Genomic DNA, 18,840 nt, shown 5'->3' on the forward strand with positions numbered 1-18,840 from the left:
CAAGCAGTGTGTAAAACGTGGGCCAGTTGTTGTATAGCAAAAATACCCGTTTGTCCTGGCTGAATTTCTTTTACAGCAAGACAAACACAGAACTCACATTTAAGAACTCATTGTTAGTAATTTGTTGGTGTCAAATTCAAGCTTAATGTTTTTAAAATATCTGTAGAAGGCTGACAGCATTGTCTCTTCCTGTTCTTGTAGTGAACTCGCCCCAGGTTTAAACAAGAAACCATTGAAAAGAGAAGAAAGGAGCTTGTTTAATATTATTTCTTAATATTTCATATTAAGAGTGGTCTAACATGCTGTCAGTGGCAAAACTCGGAAAGCTAAGCTGTTCTTTTAATAGTGCATCTAGTTGTAGGGTTATATATTTGTTTTATATATTTTTTATTGATTTACACAGGAAATATTAGTGCAAACATAAGGGTTTATTTTCTTTTTTCCATTCCAACTCAATGGTGCGCGTGTCCTTCTTCCTGTAGTGACCTTAACTTCAAAATGTACTTAACCATGGGCCCCGCCGACCCCCTCATGCTAAATGTAATTTTCTCAAGAGACAAGAACATCATGAAGTCTTTAAGCCAAAAGAAGCTTTGGGGGCAAATGGTGACTTCCACTCCAACAATATCCTTCTACGTGCTAATAAGGATGCAAAGGCATCTGCACGTGGAGTCAACACAGTGTTCAGGGCCCTAGACGGGGGTTAAAAATAGCTGTCCAATAACCCTGAAAATGAGGATAAGCCCGAAACAAACGTGTCATGTTAGCTGGTGATACGTGGGACCGATTACCTGATTACTATTTGTCGGTGATATTGGGATATATTTTGGAAAGTTTGGAGTTAGTGAGATATATGCGATGTACAACCTTAAATTGTATCAGATTGAGTCTGGGGCAAGATATGATCTCATTTACTCTGGCTAATGTATCTCTCCAGAAATTCTCATCTATAACTCTGGCGAGTTCATATTCCCAACCTCCTATCATTTTGGCAAAAGTCAACTTTGTGAGTTGAAAAGCAAGGTTTACATTTTTGAGATGAGGACTTTTTGATTTGTGGAAATGTCCAAAATCGAGTCAAATACTGAATTAGCAGGGACATTTGGGTAGAATGGACTTTTAAGCTTAGAAACGTTCCAGCACCTGGAAGTATCAAAATAGATGCAATTTTGGCAGGTTCAATTTTTCACAGATGTCACTGAAGCTGCAGAACACGTTGTCAATATAGAGATCCTTCAGTTTAACAAGGCCCGACCTCTGCCACAAGGAGAAGGCCATGTCAGTGCCGGGGGGGTTGTGGAGGTTGTGGATAGGGCTGTGGTTATTCTGTTCTCTGAGTCCAAAAGCAAGTCTAAATTGAGACAAGATTCTTAAAGTTGAAATAATCAGTGGGTTGGAATTTGGCGGGTTGGATGGGAATGCTAGATGGGAGCGGAGCCAAAAGTGAAGTAGCAGGACCAGATTTAGCCTCAAGTAGTGTTATATTTTCTACATGTTCTAAAAATTGCAGATTACTATGAAACAGTGTAATTAAATACAAAATACTATCAACTAAATGGAACATTGTGTACATTATACACGCACACTGTATATTTATTACATCTCTTATAATTAGCTTGCTCTTCTGTATGATCCATAATGATAATTACTTCCAAAACAAGATTGAAGGAAATGTGACCAGACAAGTGTCAAGCATTACCACAAGACATGGGAAGAGAGAAGTAAAGGTCTGAGATGGAGAGAAAAGAAAGAAAGAGAGAGCACAGTGCTAGGAATGATGCAAAGCACTGCTGTTCTGCAGAACAGGGTCTCCCTGGACCAGCTTTTTCCCCAGGTCTGCTCAACTGCAGTTTTCTCTTCTACTCGCTCCTCCTCCCCCTCTTTTCTTTCCCCATTCCTTATTCTCCAGCAATGTCGTTTTTTTTCTTCCTTTCCACTCCTACTCCTCAGAAAGTGTGTGTTGACTGTTACTCGCCGCAGGCTTCTTCTCTTGGGGCCACTCAGAGTCTGTTCTAAGAGCCGCCGGCCACTTACTGCATTTGCACCATATTTCAATAGGAAGTCTAGACCAGACTCTCTCTTTTTTCCTTAACTTCGAAACCGCATCCGTCAGAGTGGCATGGTAGCACCCTGAGGGAGAATATTGAGTCCTGTTTGCCTGGAAATTAGAATATTAGAGGTATCAAGGGGTTGTATATGTGAAGAAATAAGCAAGATGTATCAAAAACCTTGGGAATTATTAAATAATCTATTTAAATGATCAGTTTAATTGTATAAACTGGTGCAGAACTTACAGGTCCGATTGCTTTGGCCTCTGGTACTGCTGCCTGTGGCTTTTCCCAGGACCTTGGACCTGGAAGTAACTAACTTGATTTAAATAGGCTTCAAAGGAAACCTTGTACTGCTACATTCACCTGACAGAGAAAAGTTACTGGTTAAGTTGCTTGTAAATTTTACTCTCAGCATATCACAATTAAAATATGACACATTATTATTCAGTAAACTTTCCAGCAATATTTTAGAGTTGAAAGTTCCACCTTGAACAGACGTGAAGTAAATGTAAGCACTGATACCCAATCATTTTGTCATTCTAGTCAAACTGATTTCACAAGATTTTCTTTAGATATATCTTCTTATTTAAAGGAAAACACAGTTGTCTACCGACACTTCACCTGTCCACCTGACTTTATCGGTTAGATAACATTCAACTGTCCTACTGTCATAACAGTCATGTGAACTAACCACTGACGCTTGCCCCGTTCATGGGCTCACGTCATTGCATTGCTGCAGAATGGAACACTGATGTATGAAACTGCCGATCAGATTACTTATACTGTAAAGTGAAGGTGCTGGAGCAGTTCCGGCCCACTTTGAACCCTGGTTTGGTGATTGTGAATGCTGCCTACACTTGAATCCTCAGCGGACGTATTAATTTCCAAACAGGTGAATAAAAGTTGCATGCTTACACCACTGCGGTTAAAAATTAACGCTAAAGTATGTATTTAATTAGCAGAGGCAACAATGTTTTCCTGGCTGTAACGTTATTAGTGTTAATAAGTAAGTTAAGTTATGTAAGTTAAGTAGGACAAACTTACAAATTTTGAGGTGCAGTGGCACACTAACACTTCCTTGTTCCTGTAGAATACCCGCTTGCGCTCGTTGAGAGTGGTTTTTGGAAGGGCTAACGATTATTTCGCAACAATCGTGCTTGGGCACTGCAGCTGGGCCATTAAGTTTGTTGTAGAAAAAGTAAATATATGTGTTGTGTAGTATTAAACTACTGGTATCAACAATGCTTTGTTCCCATCTATGCACAACTTAATATTTAAGTAAATGTTGTACTTAATGTACATCCTGCTCATGCTCATATGTAGTACTTGAACAAGGATAAACAAACAGTGGAAGCTATGCACAGTGACAGGAATCTGGGATGTAAAACTTAGAGAAGGTAGTACTGCAAAGATATGGCATGCATGCAGAAAACAAAGTAAAATGTATTGGTTATCTTACATTTCTGAATGGGTGCTTACAGTTATTTAAATGGGAATGAAAATCTGAGAGAAAGACAAGGACACAGTTCATTGGAAGATAGTTGTGCTTTTAAAGTGTGGAGAGTGGTCTGAAAGCACTATCTGTCTACTTTAATATAAGTCAGAGCACATTAGGGATGCACGATATGAGGAAAATATGCAAATGCAATAATGTTATTGAATATTGCGATAACAATATTACTTGCGATAAACAGATTTTGAAGTGTACTCAATTCTGCCTTTCTGTTGCTTTCAGTATTCTGCTAAAATACAACAAATTGCTCTTTGAATTTAAAAGAAATAACATTGATATCAAGACACTACTAAAAAAATTAAAAAAATTCTATTAACTGACTGAAATATCTGAGTTTGGCAATATGTCACAGCTTTTCACGATGTTTATTGCGCCAGTTGATATCGTGATAACTATAAAGAGAGTACATGGTAGAAAATGGCCAGTCTAACATGATTCAAACTAAAGCTCCTCAGTCGTTGTCCAGTCTATTAGGACGCTTTCAGTTCATAAACCATTTGCCGGGTGCAGGGTTGAGAAGCTGGCATGAGACAGAAACATTTCATGAAAGCCCTAATTGTCATGGTCTTTATTTGTCTTTGGTGTGCAGAGGGAGAGCTGGGATGGATCCCGAACAAGAGGAAGATGGTTATATATTTCCACTGCAGTGTGCCACTCGGTGCGCCTGGTTCACTGCAGCATGTTCTTTCCCTGCAGTGCAAGCAAACGCTACATTTTAGCTTCACGGGACAAGTTAGCTTGTGATATGTTACTCAATCTTTTCATATTTCCAGGTGATCTATAAACCTGATTTGTTTGTAATGGATGGTATTTCTGTTGGAGCTTCTGAAGCACCATATTTTAATGAGCAGCAAATGTTGAGCAAGGACATATAGACGTAGATTAATCTTTATGCTGTCAGTGATTCAGGCAACTTGGGACCCTACATCTTGTACTGTATAATAACCAGCTAATTGGAGATATGCTCTACACTTCATAGGGTTACCTCATGGCTTATTTATACACAAAAGCTTTGGAAAAAGTAAAAAGCTTGGTTATATTTTTGCCTTAGTTTTTTTAGGTAAGGTTTCTGGACAGTCATGGAACAGTTTTAAAATGTGTGTTACTAACTTATTTTAAAAGAGACTGCATGAATTGTACAAGAGGCTGCACCTGACTGACCGCTGCATTGTTACGTGACCATTGCTAAAAATAAAAAAATTAGACCTATGCAGCTGACCTCTAGGCACAGTCACAACAGCTAAGGGTGGGCATGGTTTAAAGTTTATCATAACATGATAAACCTCTGTGTGTAAAACAGCTGCAGCTGGAGGAGGATTTGTATCAGAAGTTTGCTGTATACATAGGCTATTTATGCAAATTGCTGCTAGGTTTTTCTTTGTTGGCAGCCAGTGACCTGCACTGTTTCTGTAATCAAGGGCCCTCCACAGCTTAACAGAGAGGAGAACATTTATGAAACCACAAACTGTCTGAGAGAAAAGAAGATGCTACGAGAGGGATCACATCTTTACATGGTTTTGACTTTGATCCTGCGATAGTCACTAAAAAAGAAGAGGTGATTCCGTCTGAATCTTCTTTGTAGCCGGACTGAGAACAAGGTTTGTTTTATTTCTCTCTGCCTGACTGATCTCCCCTGTAGGATATCCCCGGCAGTTCTCGTCTGTTAGCCTGTCTCCCTCTTCTGCAGCCATCTGCTCGGGTCTGTGTGTTTTCCGCAGCTGCCAACATACTACACAACACCGCGCTGTGCTCTCCAGGCCAGCAATGCCTGCCTGCTTGCCTTGCTCACGTAAGCCCTGTCTCAAGAGGGAATTCACTTAGGCTGGGTGTAGGTGGATTTATAGATGGAAAGAGTGAAGAGCAGCCTTTTGTGACTCAATTTTGCATTTTGTTTGGAAGAGATTGGGGTGTATAGGAGAAGCTTAACAGCGCTCATAGAGCTGCATGTCTTTTTAATGGCTTGAGTTTGTCAGGTACAATGTGGCAATATCTCCCTGATTCTACCCAATCTTCCTTCTACCACCCTACCACCTACCACCCCTCTCCCGCTGTGATGTAATACAACTGTAGTTTCCATTATAGTCTGTTTTTAAATCGGATACTGATATCCATATTTGAACATTTTTAAAATCCTTGAGGTTTATAATTTTTTTCAACCCAAATATATGACAACAAACATAAGTTTAGAATCCTAAAACTAAAGTTATTGAGACTGCGATCTGTACTGGACAAGACATTGGATATAACGTTGGCCACTATTGAGATCATTTGCTGAAAACTGCAGTAAATTAACACAAAACCAATGAGTACATAATACTACTAATGATGATGCAATGATTCTGATCAGTGTTAAATAATACAAGCTGATTAGAAATATTTCATCAACCTGCAGCCTTAATGCTATAGGGGTTTATTTTTACTTAGTCTGATAAAATAGTGCTCATTCCTGTGTACTGTATTGCAGTTGGACATTTTGAAATTATATGTTACACACTTTGAAAACACATAACTCTCGATGCTTCAGGCCATGTTCAAATAAACAATGACGTTACTTAAATAAAGGCAAGCGGCTGCGTTGGTGTGGGCGGGTTGCTACCTGCTGCAGGGTACCGGTGATGTACATTTTGAAGGCTCATCAGATGACACTGATGGATTCCTCTGTATTTGACAGGGACAATTTGGGTCTCAAAACCTTGTAATTTACTTAATGCAATAAAGAAGAACTGTTAACGGGAGCAGATGACAGTGTTGTTTCACAGCAAGCATAGTTAAACTTTTTTTGTTGAATGTGTAAGTTAACCTACGGACAGGAAACAGGACGGTTGTATTCAACTATTGACTCCTATTACTCTGCAATTTTCTTTGTGCTTCGTGTGTCTATCTCTTTGTCTCTCTGCAGTTTTAATCTGCAAAGTGCACCTAGTGCAGTAAATCTGAGCCCTCTAACTTGAGCCAGGACGAGCCTGTAGCGTACCGCATTGCTGCAGTTTGCAGCAGCAGCATCCACTCCAACTGCAGCTCACTCCAGACATCGTCTCTGTGAGGGACTGGTGCAATGCTCTGTAATGAGCCACAGTCAGTCATAAGATGCAATCACAAAATGTTTTGTACAGTATCTAAACACTAAAACAGCTGATAACCTACTACATTAAACTGTAGAGAGGGCAAAAATAGGCACTGACCCTACATGGTCGTTTTCCTAATTTATGGAAACATTCACTTATTGAACAGGTCAGGTTCCCCTCCACTGTTCCCTTCAAGGTACTCCCCTGTAGCGTTTTTGTTCTGTGTTGTAATGGGGCTGGTAATTGCCTAATGTTAAAGTTTAAGTGATGACCAATCATTGTTGTTTACTAAATATTACATAGTTTGTGTGACTATCTTTTTTGTGTAAATGAGCAAGACTACAGTACAAATGGACCCAAATGCAACTTTAACTGCAACACAACTATGCATGAGTTTGAGTATATTCTTATTGTGTTGGAATTAGATTGTGTCCGGCTTGATAAAATTATCGGCATCTTTTATTTGTATCGGTACCATGCCCTTGCTGCTTAAAACTAATATCATATTTTAATACTAAACTAATATCTGTTTTATATTGTAACTAGTGCTGTAGCCAGAAATTATGATAAGGCAGTGGTTGTTTATGTGATTAAGTTGTTAATTATACCCTACTACTTGAAGTGATTTCATAGCCCCCCCCACTCAACCCACCATATCCTTTGATCCGCATCAATGACAAATAATCCAAGAGGATTTACCAGATCTTTTTACCCATAAGGGTCATGCCATCATCACCCAATAGCAAGTCTGAGCAGTCTCCGATTGCGTCATAATTAATATGAATGGGCAGGGAGCATTAAATAAGTCCTTGGCAACATGGGGTACTATGTTTTCCGCCTGGGAAATTGATGGGAAGAGAAAGTCACCTTCATGTTGTCATTATGTCAGTTACAAGCCATGACTCATGTGAGTGCAGCCACTGGTGAAATAGGGTAGCATGTGCTGCTCAGCTCAAGGCTTTGTCAGGGTGACATAGATGCCACTCTCTCTGCGGCTCTCCTCATTTGATTTTCTCCACTCGAGTAAACTGGGCTAGAATATCAGCAGTGCCACTCCCCTCCCCTCCCTCTCAGGACAATACGTTGACTTGATATGTTCTGATGAGGTATTCAAAATGTGTCTAATCTTTAAACCTAAGTAACAACCCACCCAGCCCTCTTTGATGCCCAGCTCTCTTTCTATAGCCCTCTTTACGGCAGTGGCCAGACACTTTGAATTATTAATAGAATTAAGTCTCTTAGCAGTGGATCAGCCACGGTTTGCTGTCGTGATGTGAACACACATCTGTACAGTACACCAGGATGAAAAAGTAGAAACAAGATCTTAATAAATGTGGGCTGCGTGTTGTCTGCCTGGCTTTGAGCTGTGTTTTACCAAAGGACCAGAGTGTTTTTCTGTGTTGTGTTGCGATTGTCCTTCTCTCTTAATACGTAGTTGTATTCCAGACTGGTATACCAAGCCTTTACTGCAAAGATGTTAAAATCTTTAACTCACAGCTTTGAGAAACTACAGAGGTTACACTTGTGTCATTTATTTATTCAGCTCATGTCCGCAGAGTAAGGACAGGATTCCATCTAGTGGTGAAAGCATGTGGCAATCTTTTGAAAAAGGTGATACAATGTGAAACAAATTTACTTACCCCTCTCTTCCTGAATATAATTGTCAAGTTCATGTTTTACTTCAAAAATTACAAGTAAACAGAGACCAAAACAAAAGTGACATGGTCTCACATGTGCTACACTTATTGGATCACCTTTTGGTAATCTTCCATGCTACAACTTTTTTTATGTTTATTGAACTTTTTTGAATATTAATATAAATTGTTGTGTTGTATTGTTGTGTTTAATATAAACACAACAATAGGATAACTACAACGCTCAGTACAACATTGGTCTATACACCTTTACATTTCACGTGCACCCAACCAGTAAAATGAATAGGAAATGAATAACAGAATAAGAAATTAATCATACATTTATATGTATATATACACCCCAGTTCTTAGTTCTAGAAGTTCAAGACAGGTCAGGTACTCAAAAGTAAAGCATTCCAGGATTATCTTATGCCAGTTTGATTTGATAGGGGCTTTGTCACTTATCCAAGACAGAAAGATGTTCTTCCTTGCTGCATATGTGAGGATATTATAGAGTCTGGTAGAGTTAGCATACACAATAGTATCTTGACTGGGGCCACAGGATTAAGAAAAGAGGGTCCAAGTGCAACATAACACCTTTATATTTTCCAGATCTTGCAAACACCCAGGCAGTATGTTTAAATTTTAAGACAAGACCAGAAACAATGAGTGTGTGTGCCCACTGAGATTTTACATTTTAAACATGCAGGTGAGAGTTTGGAATTCATTTGATGTCTTTTGTTAATTTTAATTTAAAATTAAAAGGAGAGATTTGTAAACGGTTTGGGTAGTGTCATCTTAAAATGCAATCTGGTCCAGTATCTTAGTCCATTTATCCCCATCAATATCTATACCAAGCTCATCTCGCCATTTTTGCATAACATCCTGTACATTTATCAAATCAGTGTGGTTTAAGACTTTGTAAAAGCAAGTAATTTGTCCTAATTTCTTAACCGGGCAAGGAGGAGCAATTGTTCAACTGCAGATTGCATCAATGTGTGAGTGTAGTTCCCCTGTTTATGAAGTCCCGAATCTGCAGGTATTTAAAAAAAGTCATGCCTGGGGAGACCATACTTTTCTCCTAGTTGTGCAAATGATAGCATGGATGCACCCTGAAACAAATCTCACATTCTCTTTGTCCCTCAAGATCTCCAGTATACCCGCCATCCACCATGTCTGGTATGAAGTTAGGATTGCCCTGAATTGGAACCATTGGGGATGTTAGTCCAGACCTCCCTTCAAACTTTTGTGTAATGATCCATGCTTTTAATGTATTAGAGATTACACGGTTGTTTTTACAATGGCTTCTGGCTGGCTTTAAGTCCTTGAAGGACAAAAGGCCTGACAGGCATGCTGCAACATTTGAAATTGTGTTAAAGCAAATCTGAATCTAGTCCTTTATGAGGTTAGCTGATGGACTTTGTGGTTTTGCCTGTAATTTACCACCCCTACATCCTGCACTACCCATGAGACTTGAGATCCACCTTACTTAGACCAAATGGCCATTGATCAACTAGATGGCCCGGCTGGTTATATCGTTCCAGGAAGGGTTGTTGTAAAGCCCAGTCTCCCTGATATTATTTAAATACCTACTTATGCTTCTGAACTGATATGGGACTTGTTGATCATTATCAAATACACATAACATTTTCATTGGCATTCTTTTAATGTTAGTGGTTGAACATGTCAAACTGGTTACTGTAGCCAACGGATAAGGTGAACATTTTAGACAATGTGAGAAGTCTCATGGCAAAACCTGTTGTTGCCTTACTTTTTGCCTCAGTCTTCTCCCATCTATGCAAGCCATCACTGTAATTAAAATTATCTCTTACAATACAATTGAGAGGGCTGGTCAACTATTGTGTGCGTCAGAAAACACTATGGTTATATTGTTGTGGAAACCAAAACCCTGCCACTGACTAACACAAAGATACGGCCTCTCCTTTTCCAGAGACCCTGATTGGTGATACACTGTACCCTGTGGTCCTGGTGAAAGAACACCACCCCCGGCAGGCTTGCCACACCCCCTCCCTCCTGCCTCCATGTATCCTGAATCTACCACAGACTCCCCTGCTCGCCTCTCCCTCCGACAGACTGGCTCACCGGGCATGATCTACAGGTGAGTTTATGGGCGTATACTAGACTGTGCACAGACACAACCCATTTACATTCATATGCATGTATGCTCATACTCCAGTTACTCAGGATGTATTCATTCAAGCTGGGGTAGGAAGTTTTTTTTGCCTCAACGGGCAAACATTCCATAGTGACCTTACAGCATATTATAATTTAAGTGATCTGAGAGAAAACTAGACTTCTGCACCTCCTCTTGGCTCTATTGTCAGGCTTTAGAAAATCTAGACTGTCATGGAAGACTTTTGCCAATCACAGGTTATTTTAGAGAGCGGGCTTTCCTATTGGCTGCTCAAGAAATGCAGATGCATGTCCCTTCAGATGGTAAAAGCCTTATTTAATGGCGGAAACGCCTGCAGAAAAGCTATTGCTATTCCATCATTGGCAACAACTGCCTACACTGCATAGCAACCCCAGAAAGTACATTATTACGTTATCATACTCATGCTGCTGCACTTTGCCACAAGCTGCTTGGCTTGCTTAGTAAATGCAATCTATAACGTGTGTTGCTGTCTGGTGTGCAACACTGTTTTGATAGAAGAAAATAAATCAGAATAAGTGGTTTCCTTACTTTGCTAAACAAACATCTAGGTGTATTCAGTGTCTCATAATTACTCTAATGATCACTAATAGTTACTCCATAATTCCGTAAGGGTTTAACCATTACGTGCCTGACCACCTAGTCTCACATTGCCTGACCTACCTCTAGCGCTGTGGAGGAGGGTCTGGCAGGTCCACACAGCATTCCGTGATGGGAGAAGCGGATCAGCAACTGAGCATCCCCAGAAGTGGAGCGTTGTGGACATACTGTAGACTACTGACCCCAAACCTAATCCTGCACTCTGATGTTTCGCCACCATGTGGTGCCAGAGACCCATCGGCTTAAAAATCCTCTGTTCCATTCTTCTTCTCAAGTGGCTTTATGGCGTGTTTCACATTGCCTTGAATATGGCCAGAAGGGCAGCAGTGGCTTTTGGCTTTAGGTTTTGCAATACTTTATGAAAGCTATTGGACTCTTGACTTTTACTTGAGTAACAATAAATGTGGATGGGATATTGACATGACATTTTGATTTGCCTTCACGGGGAAGATGTGGGACACAGTGTAGCAGCCCCATAATGCCTGGGTAACACTTAGGACATGGACTCCCTGTCAAATATTTATGTGAAAATGGAATATTACAATTCTGTTTTATGTGTTCTCATGTTTGACTCTTGGTATTTAGCATTAGCACACACGTTTACACTTTACTTTAAGGTTTTATTGAGGGAAGCACTCCACATGAAACAAAGCAGTAGTAAGTAATGGATGCTGTAACGTACACACTGATTCCTCAGAGGTGCAGGTGACAGATTTAACGAGGGCTTTGCCAAGCTGAGGGATTTCTGGTCTAAACACAAGAGCTCTATTTGAAAGTTTAAAGTAGATTAATAGACAATGATCATAAACATATTTTTTGTGCTCAACAAACTCAAAGATTACAACTTGTGTTGTTGTCACACACTTGATTTCAGAACTGCTAATGTGGTGCTGTTTGGCTTGTACTTGTCTGTACCTAACCTTACAGGCAAGCATTAAAGGAAAAGACATCTTCTCATGTATATATCAAATGTAACAATATCTTAACACATCTGAAATTGTTTCTTATCCAACTACCCCCTCATAGTTTGATCTGAGTATAACGTATATGTAGATAAGATACTCTGAGACAAGGTAACTGGATGTAATTTAGATGTAGGTTTGTACAATGGTTTTGGTAATTTTCAGATCTTAGAATTTAGTTTTTGTGCAAACATCTGAAAGATTTTTTGATATTTAGGCTTCAAACATACACTAATAACTGTAATGTGGTAGGATAACTATTTTTGTTTACTGTGTTAGGATCAAATTGCTCAGACAATTCCAGAATACATAATTTTATCCGTTGAACATTTGGAACAACCACTGCTTTGTAAATGCTATATTTAATACACTTTATCTGTGTCATTTCTAATGCAGTATTTTTTTTGTTCCTCCTTCTTTAATCTTTTACATTTTGTAGTATCTTTGGCTATTAGTCAACATCTTCTGTCACCTTAATATCTCTATCAAATTTCCCCCGCTACTAACTTCTTCCTTTTCCTGCTTATATTAATCAAAACTTTCCTTTTTCCTGCTTTGCCCTGATGTCTTCAGCGCTCGTTATGGGAGCCCCAAACGACAGCTGCAGTTCTACAGGTACCTGTTTGTCTCTGAGTCTGCCAATTTGTTGTCACAAAGCAGGGTTTAGGTGAAGCATTTTCTTTTATGTATGTTGTTTTTTGTATGTGTGTGTTGTGTACAGTAGGGATTTTTGTTACTTGTAAAACGTTTATATATAAATGTGTGTGTGTGTGTGTGTGTGTGTGTGTGTGTGTGTGTGTGTGTGTATGTATGTATGTATATGTACATATATGTATGTATATATGTGTGTGTGTGTGTGTGTGTGTGTGTGTGTGTGTGTGTGTGTGTGTGTGTGTATGTAAGTATATGTATGTGTGTGCGTTTTGTATTTATTACATTTTGTGTTTGGTTATTGTGTAATTTCACTATAATAACCTTGCTGTAGAGTCTTTGCTGTTCTGTCATTTAAAACCACACATCCATTAGTAAACCTCTGCAGTATGGATAACACTTATCAGCTACCCTTTAGCTGGCAATGCACTATCCAGCTTAAACCTGATCGGGGGTTAATGGATTTTGTTTCATGGTTTCTTACAAAACCTTTGAATCAGCAATAACTGTTTGAGTTTTGTAATTTTGCATTTTCGTTTTTTCACTGTTTCTTTCAGCAGTGACACTCGAGACACCCGTTCTTGTCAAACTTCAGCATGTGACAAAGAATCTCTTGTCAGGAATGATTTGTAGACAGTTTTTAGTTTTTTACTTTGACATGATTAAGCAGATAGTCATTTTGTTTATTCATCATTTTTAGATGGTCAGTCTTTCTGCTGCTTATGAGTAGGATCATGTTGTATGATCTGATTTTATACCTTACTCTGCTGATCTAGATATAAAAACCCTGACTGTGTGGATGTGCTTGTAATAAGCTCATTATTGGATTTTTATCTTGGCGCCTTGCACAATTCTGTCCTTTTTAAAATGCAATCCGTCCCACTAGCTGCTTCCTTACATAAGGAGGATCGATCCCTATCTGTCTGTCTGTCACTCTGACCGCCAAACGGGAAGGGAGTTTTTTTTTTTTAATTTTACTTTCACTGATCTCAACATTGTAACAGAAAGTATGATGGCTAGCATACTAGCTACTACTACTCACTAGGCTGCAAATGAAGTCTGAAAGGTGTTCAAGTCTACAATCATGTTGAACATATTTAGATTATTGTATCCTATTGTTCTATTCTCCAGCATGAGTTGTAGATCCTTACGTATCTGTGCCTGTGATATGATCTATTAAGTCTTAATGATTCTCTACTAAGAATGCTTTTAGTGAAGTATTTCCGGTTTTGGCTATCGCTAAACCATTTTACAGTTTCCAGGGGACTGAGTGCTTTCCAATAATTAAGGTTGCTGTCTTCTGACCTCTATATGTTCTATGTGGATGGGTTAGGAGAAAAATAGATAATGTAAAAGAAGAAGCAAGTGCTTCATTTAATGCATCCCAGCTGTCATAGGTACATGTACAGTTTAGCATTAATGGATCATATTTCAACCTCTTAAGCTTGCTGATTTTGGTAAGCCCCAACTTGACCTGGACAAGGTAGTACCAGCTTGGTAAATGACTAAATCTTTGTAAAGTCCCTCTACAATAAACCGATTTTCAAGAAAAACATGATTTTACAAAGTGGAGTTTAACCTCTGAAATGTAAGGATTGTTTAAGCTCACAAAGTCGATTATAGTTGAACTCTGTTACTAGGAAACATCTGTATTGCCCAGGTGGGTCAGAACTTAAATTGTTATATCCCCCTTAATGCTGCAAACACAACTCATCTCAAGTTGTAAGTCATGTGCAGTCCAGACTGGTGTTTTTGTACCATGCCACATGCAAGAGGGTTGGGTGAAGTGAAATCTATACAGGAGGGTGTCGTGATTTATCATTGTCTTCCAAAATAGCTCAACCGATAGAGAAGAAATAGGAAAACTGTACTGTTACCTGGGTAGTGCAGAGAGGAGGGTATCTACAGGTCTTAAAAAGTCTGAAAAATTATTTAGTTAAAGCCAATAAAAAGTCATTAAAGTATTTTGTCTGCTATAGGCAGATGGTTATAAACTGAAATCAACTTGGATTAATTAATACTTTCAAATTGGTTACTTCATCCATCCTTTGTTATCACTTTCCTGGGCCCAGGTTGTGTTAATTACATTTTATTATATCATTAAGAATTATTGTTATATACTGCTAAGAAGTACTACAGTTATAATACATGATTTGAGGCCATGTCTTCCATAGTGGATTCCTATCATATTTTCATACTTTGGCCAGTATAACAGTGAAACAGGTTTTAAATTGCTTTCCCTGCGGCATTGTAAAGGTCTTCTAAAAAGTGCATTTTTAAGTCTTTTGCAGTAACTGCTGCAAAAAACCATGGATTACTTTGTCCTGCTAAGTATGTATACACTCAGTTATTGTACTATAATTGTCTACACTTATATGAATTATACAGAGGTGTCTCTTTGTGTTTAGTAATTGTCGGAGATGATGATGATAAAATATATTTAAAAATTCCTTTGTAACTAATAAGGCAAGTTCTGTGTTCAGAGTTATTATCATGTGACCCACTCTGATTCTGACCTTGACTTAAAGAGAGAGAGAGAGAGAGAGATGCAGCAAGGTGTGCTTAACCATTGCACTTTTCATAATTCCTTGGTTAGAGAGTACTTGAAGATGGTTGGTAGTTTTTGTCTGTCTGTGTGCATATGTAAGGTATGTATTTGCTTGATACTATATCAGTCTGTGTGTGTGTTTCATGTGCACACAACACTCAGGCCCTCATTGCTGTCCAGCTCTTAGTGTTCTTTCCTGTGGAACAACTATCAGAGGCTTTTAGTGCGAAAGCTTTTGTGAATTATTCAGGGCTGATATTATTTGCTGCGGTTAGCAAAAACAAGACGGGCCACTAAACGACATAAATGGATTTCTTCCACGAGATCTCACAGAGAGAGGAGGGGAAGAGGTGTTGGTTGTGTTGATAAAGTACGGTCCAAGTGGTGAGGGCAGGGCAGGAATGCACTCTCTTATTCACTAATTGGTTTAGACGTTTCCTAGTAAGACACTCCCAGTTTGGGTGGACGCGCTTCATCGCTGTCTGCAGTGTGTGTTTATAAGAGCAGACTGGGATTCCACAACCTCGCTCATGAGCCGACCCACAAGAAATCGGGTGAGTTTGAGGACAAATTTGTACTCATGACCACATCAGGAGTGTGTATGGTTTGTGTGTAAGGGGTTGGCAGAGTGATGAGGAGTGTGTGTGGGTGTGTGGATGCATGCTGCCTAGCTTGAAGTCTCCTCCTTTATTTATGTATTCCGTCTCTAAGTAGGTAACCAGCTGTTTGGGAGAATTATTTGGGAAATGAAAATAGAACCTGTGGGAGAGATCCATGTCATGTCATGATGGCGTAAACGTTTTGACTAATCTTTTCTTTTCAATTACTCTTTTAAGGGTTTAACAGTCTGTATGTTGAAATTTCTTTATTTCCAAATCTTAGTTTTAAATGGACGTTTCATGTCAGTGTTATGGTGACTATGTGTGCTAAAGTTCTGTTTTTAAGTGTTGTATTTGTCAAATTAATACAGTTTAGGGGTTATTGTATGTTTCCAACCAGTAGTAAAATAATATAATTTCCTTATTCTTAGGTAGTTATAAAGAAGAAACTGTCCATTGACACTGGCCCAAACTTATCAACATGTAATTCTTGTTCAGGGTACAGATTAAAGGATACATTGTAGTTCTATAATAGTAATTATTAAAATTGCCAATATTAAAAGGCAATAATCTAAATCTCATAAGTATTTTCAGATTGATCCGTTATATTAGGCCAGAACGTCATGTGCCTTTTCAATAAATAATTTGGCTATTATCACATATTTTCAAAATCATGAACATGGAGATGAGTATATGTCCATGTTTTATAGTGAGATATAACGAAGAAAGAGATTATCCTGCAATGTAGTTTCACCTTGTGTTTTTAATGTTTTTTTTCTCGGACATATGTTTTTTTAAATGGTTGAAATCATCTTGTTTTCATGTAAAAATAATTGTTACACTGTTATCCACTGTTATTTTATGTTTTCCTAGAAGTCATATTTATAGTCGTAACGTAAATACAATTGCAGTCTCAGTGTCATACAGTTCATTGCCTTTTCTTAAGAAAGTGGCTTCTTTGCCAGTGCTCAGGAGTGAAGCATTAAGTTGCATTGTTGTATTGATGGTTCAACAGGCACAGTGCTGCCCTCTATTGATCAAATTCAGCACAACACTGTACATATGAATCTCAATAAACTTAAATAACTCAAGCAAAAGTAAGGGTTTAACAGAAGTATGAAGACTACATGGTTAAAACAAAAAACTATTTGAAATGGGAATCACAATCACTTTTAGCTCACTGAACCTTAAATAAACTACAATATACTACAATATCAATAGAGATTTTGCAGTTGTTTGGGGATTCTTTTAGCGCTTGTGCCAATCGCTTTTCCATTTCTTTTTAGTCCAGAGGCATTCAAATTATATTGTTGACTACTCTCAGAAAGTTTGCTTCTTGGCTCTCCCTCTTAGTCCACTCAAAATGAAGAAGTGAGACCACATCGTCCCCTCTTGCTTAGTGCATGTTTGAATGCCTCCCCTTTGCAGAAAGCATGGATCTTCTTTGGTCCTGATTCTTAATCACCAGCAAGCCACCTGAATGCTCCCTATCAGTGTAACCCTGCCATTGTGTACCTGTCAGGGGAGGGTGGTGCGGTGCAATGTTGTGCGACTCTGATTACAGGATGCATGGCCGTGTGCTTCCCCAAGCAGGAGAGCTGTTTTTTTATGGGAGCAGGTGCTATTTAAGGAGGTGGCTGTGCTCTGCCGGCTCCTTGCTCCGTCCATGTCCTTACTTTAATCTTTCCTGCACGGGTTGCCTTAGCATCACAAGGAAGAAGAATTGGAGGAGGGGGTGGGGGCATGTTTGCGGGAGGGTACGCTAGTGGCCCCCGGGGGCCTCCCGGTAGACGCAAGTCCAGTCACTGTCCCCCTGAAAACCTGCAGATCCCCAAACCGGCAGCGGCAAGCAGCGGTGTTCGAAAGAGCAGCAGCAGTGGCAGCGGCAAGATGCTGTCTATGTCATACAGCGAGAGCATCCGGAGCGGGATCAACCGGTACCACTCGGACCAGGGGCTGAATCAGCCACCGGCCAGGCCCCCCGACCCAGCTGAGCTGCAGAAACTCCGAGAACAAAGAGTCGCCGCTCAGATTAAGAACATGGAAGACTTCCTGAAGATGAACGGCCTGGCCCTGGAGGAGTGTGTATCCTATCAGACAGGCATGAAGTACAGGTAAGAAAAGGGCAGAGCTTGACAGGGATTTGGATACTCCCAGGACCTGGATAGTGGTGGGTCTGAGAACCAGCAGGTGAGAGCAGCTGCATGTTCAGGGAGGTCAGATACTTGAACGTCTACTGAACAGGTGTTTTTGTTTAGCTCTGCACCTTAGCTATTGATTTTATTTAGATAAAGGATGTCATCAGAAACAGATACGCTGTCAGAAACATATTTATGTGTGTTGTTGATATTACTATAGTCTTCCTCTGTCCTCTGGTCAGACTTCTCTCATGCAAAGGTACTGGGGCTCAGGTTTTATTTTAATCATCTAGGTCGGTGGCATATTTGCCCAACTGCATGGGAAGGACAGACTGCTCCGTAAGGAGTTACCTGGCCCCTTAAAATCTCACTCAGACTTTTTTTTGTTTTTCCCCTTGATCACATAGATACTCTCACTTGTTCTCTGGCTTTCCTGCTTACTCTACAGAGTTACTACAAAATATTGTAACTAGTGGGAGGATTTACATCTCATGCCTTCTTGGTGTACTTGCAATTGTTGAGACAAACAAAGAATTAAGTAGTCCTTTATGGGTTGAGAAGATTCACCCGTTTCTTTAAATATTTAAACTATTGATTAAATTTACAATCCCATTGCATTGTCTGTTCTTAGATCATTAAAAAAGTTGATATTGATGCTTTAGTTCAAAAGTCAAAGGAAAGGACTTGTATTTATCTCATATCTTCAAAGATTAATTATATATCATCAAGGCAGATCAAAAGATAGAATTTGAAACATTTCCTAATTTTTTCAGTCATTGACACAATGCCAGTAAACCAAACAGCCTATTTTATGGACTGTTGCTGTTCAAAGGACTGAGCTCCTGTAGCAGGCTGAGCGGCTGTTGCGTTGTGTAATAAAAACCTTGTTACGCTAATGTTGTCATT

General features: G+C 39.4%; 1 protein-coding gene across 2 annotated transcripts in view; it reads left to right on the forward strand.

Annotated features, from left to right (window-relative positions):
* The first annotated feature begins 15,712 nt into the window (after window positions 1-15,712).
* kcnab2a (potassium voltage-gated channel, shaker-related subfamily, beta member 2 a) overlaps window positions 15,713-18,840 on the forward strand; it is a 45,654-nt gene continuing 42,526 nt past the window's right edge. The window contains exons 1-2 of one of the 2 annotated variants that reach the window (XM_034869102.1): window positions 15,713-15,751; window positions 17,624-17,910. In XM_034869102.1, the coding sequence (XP_034724993.1) occupies window positions 15,728-15,751; window positions 17,624-17,910 (311 nt within the window). In that variant the 5' untranslated portion in view covers window positions 15,713-15,727. Of the gene's footprint in view, window positions 15,752-17,524; window positions 17,911-18,840 lie in introns of those variants that run through there. The other variant, XM_034869104.1, reaches the window with a different exon arrangement.

Source organism: Etheostoma cragini, chromosome 4, assembly GCF_013103735.1.
Source record: "Etheostoma cragini isolate CJK2018 chromosome 4, CSU_Ecrag_1.0, whole genome shotgun sequence".
Taxonomy (NCBI): domain Eukaryota; kingdom Metazoa; phylum Chordata; class Actinopteri; order Perciformes; family Percidae; genus Etheostoma; species Etheostoma cragini.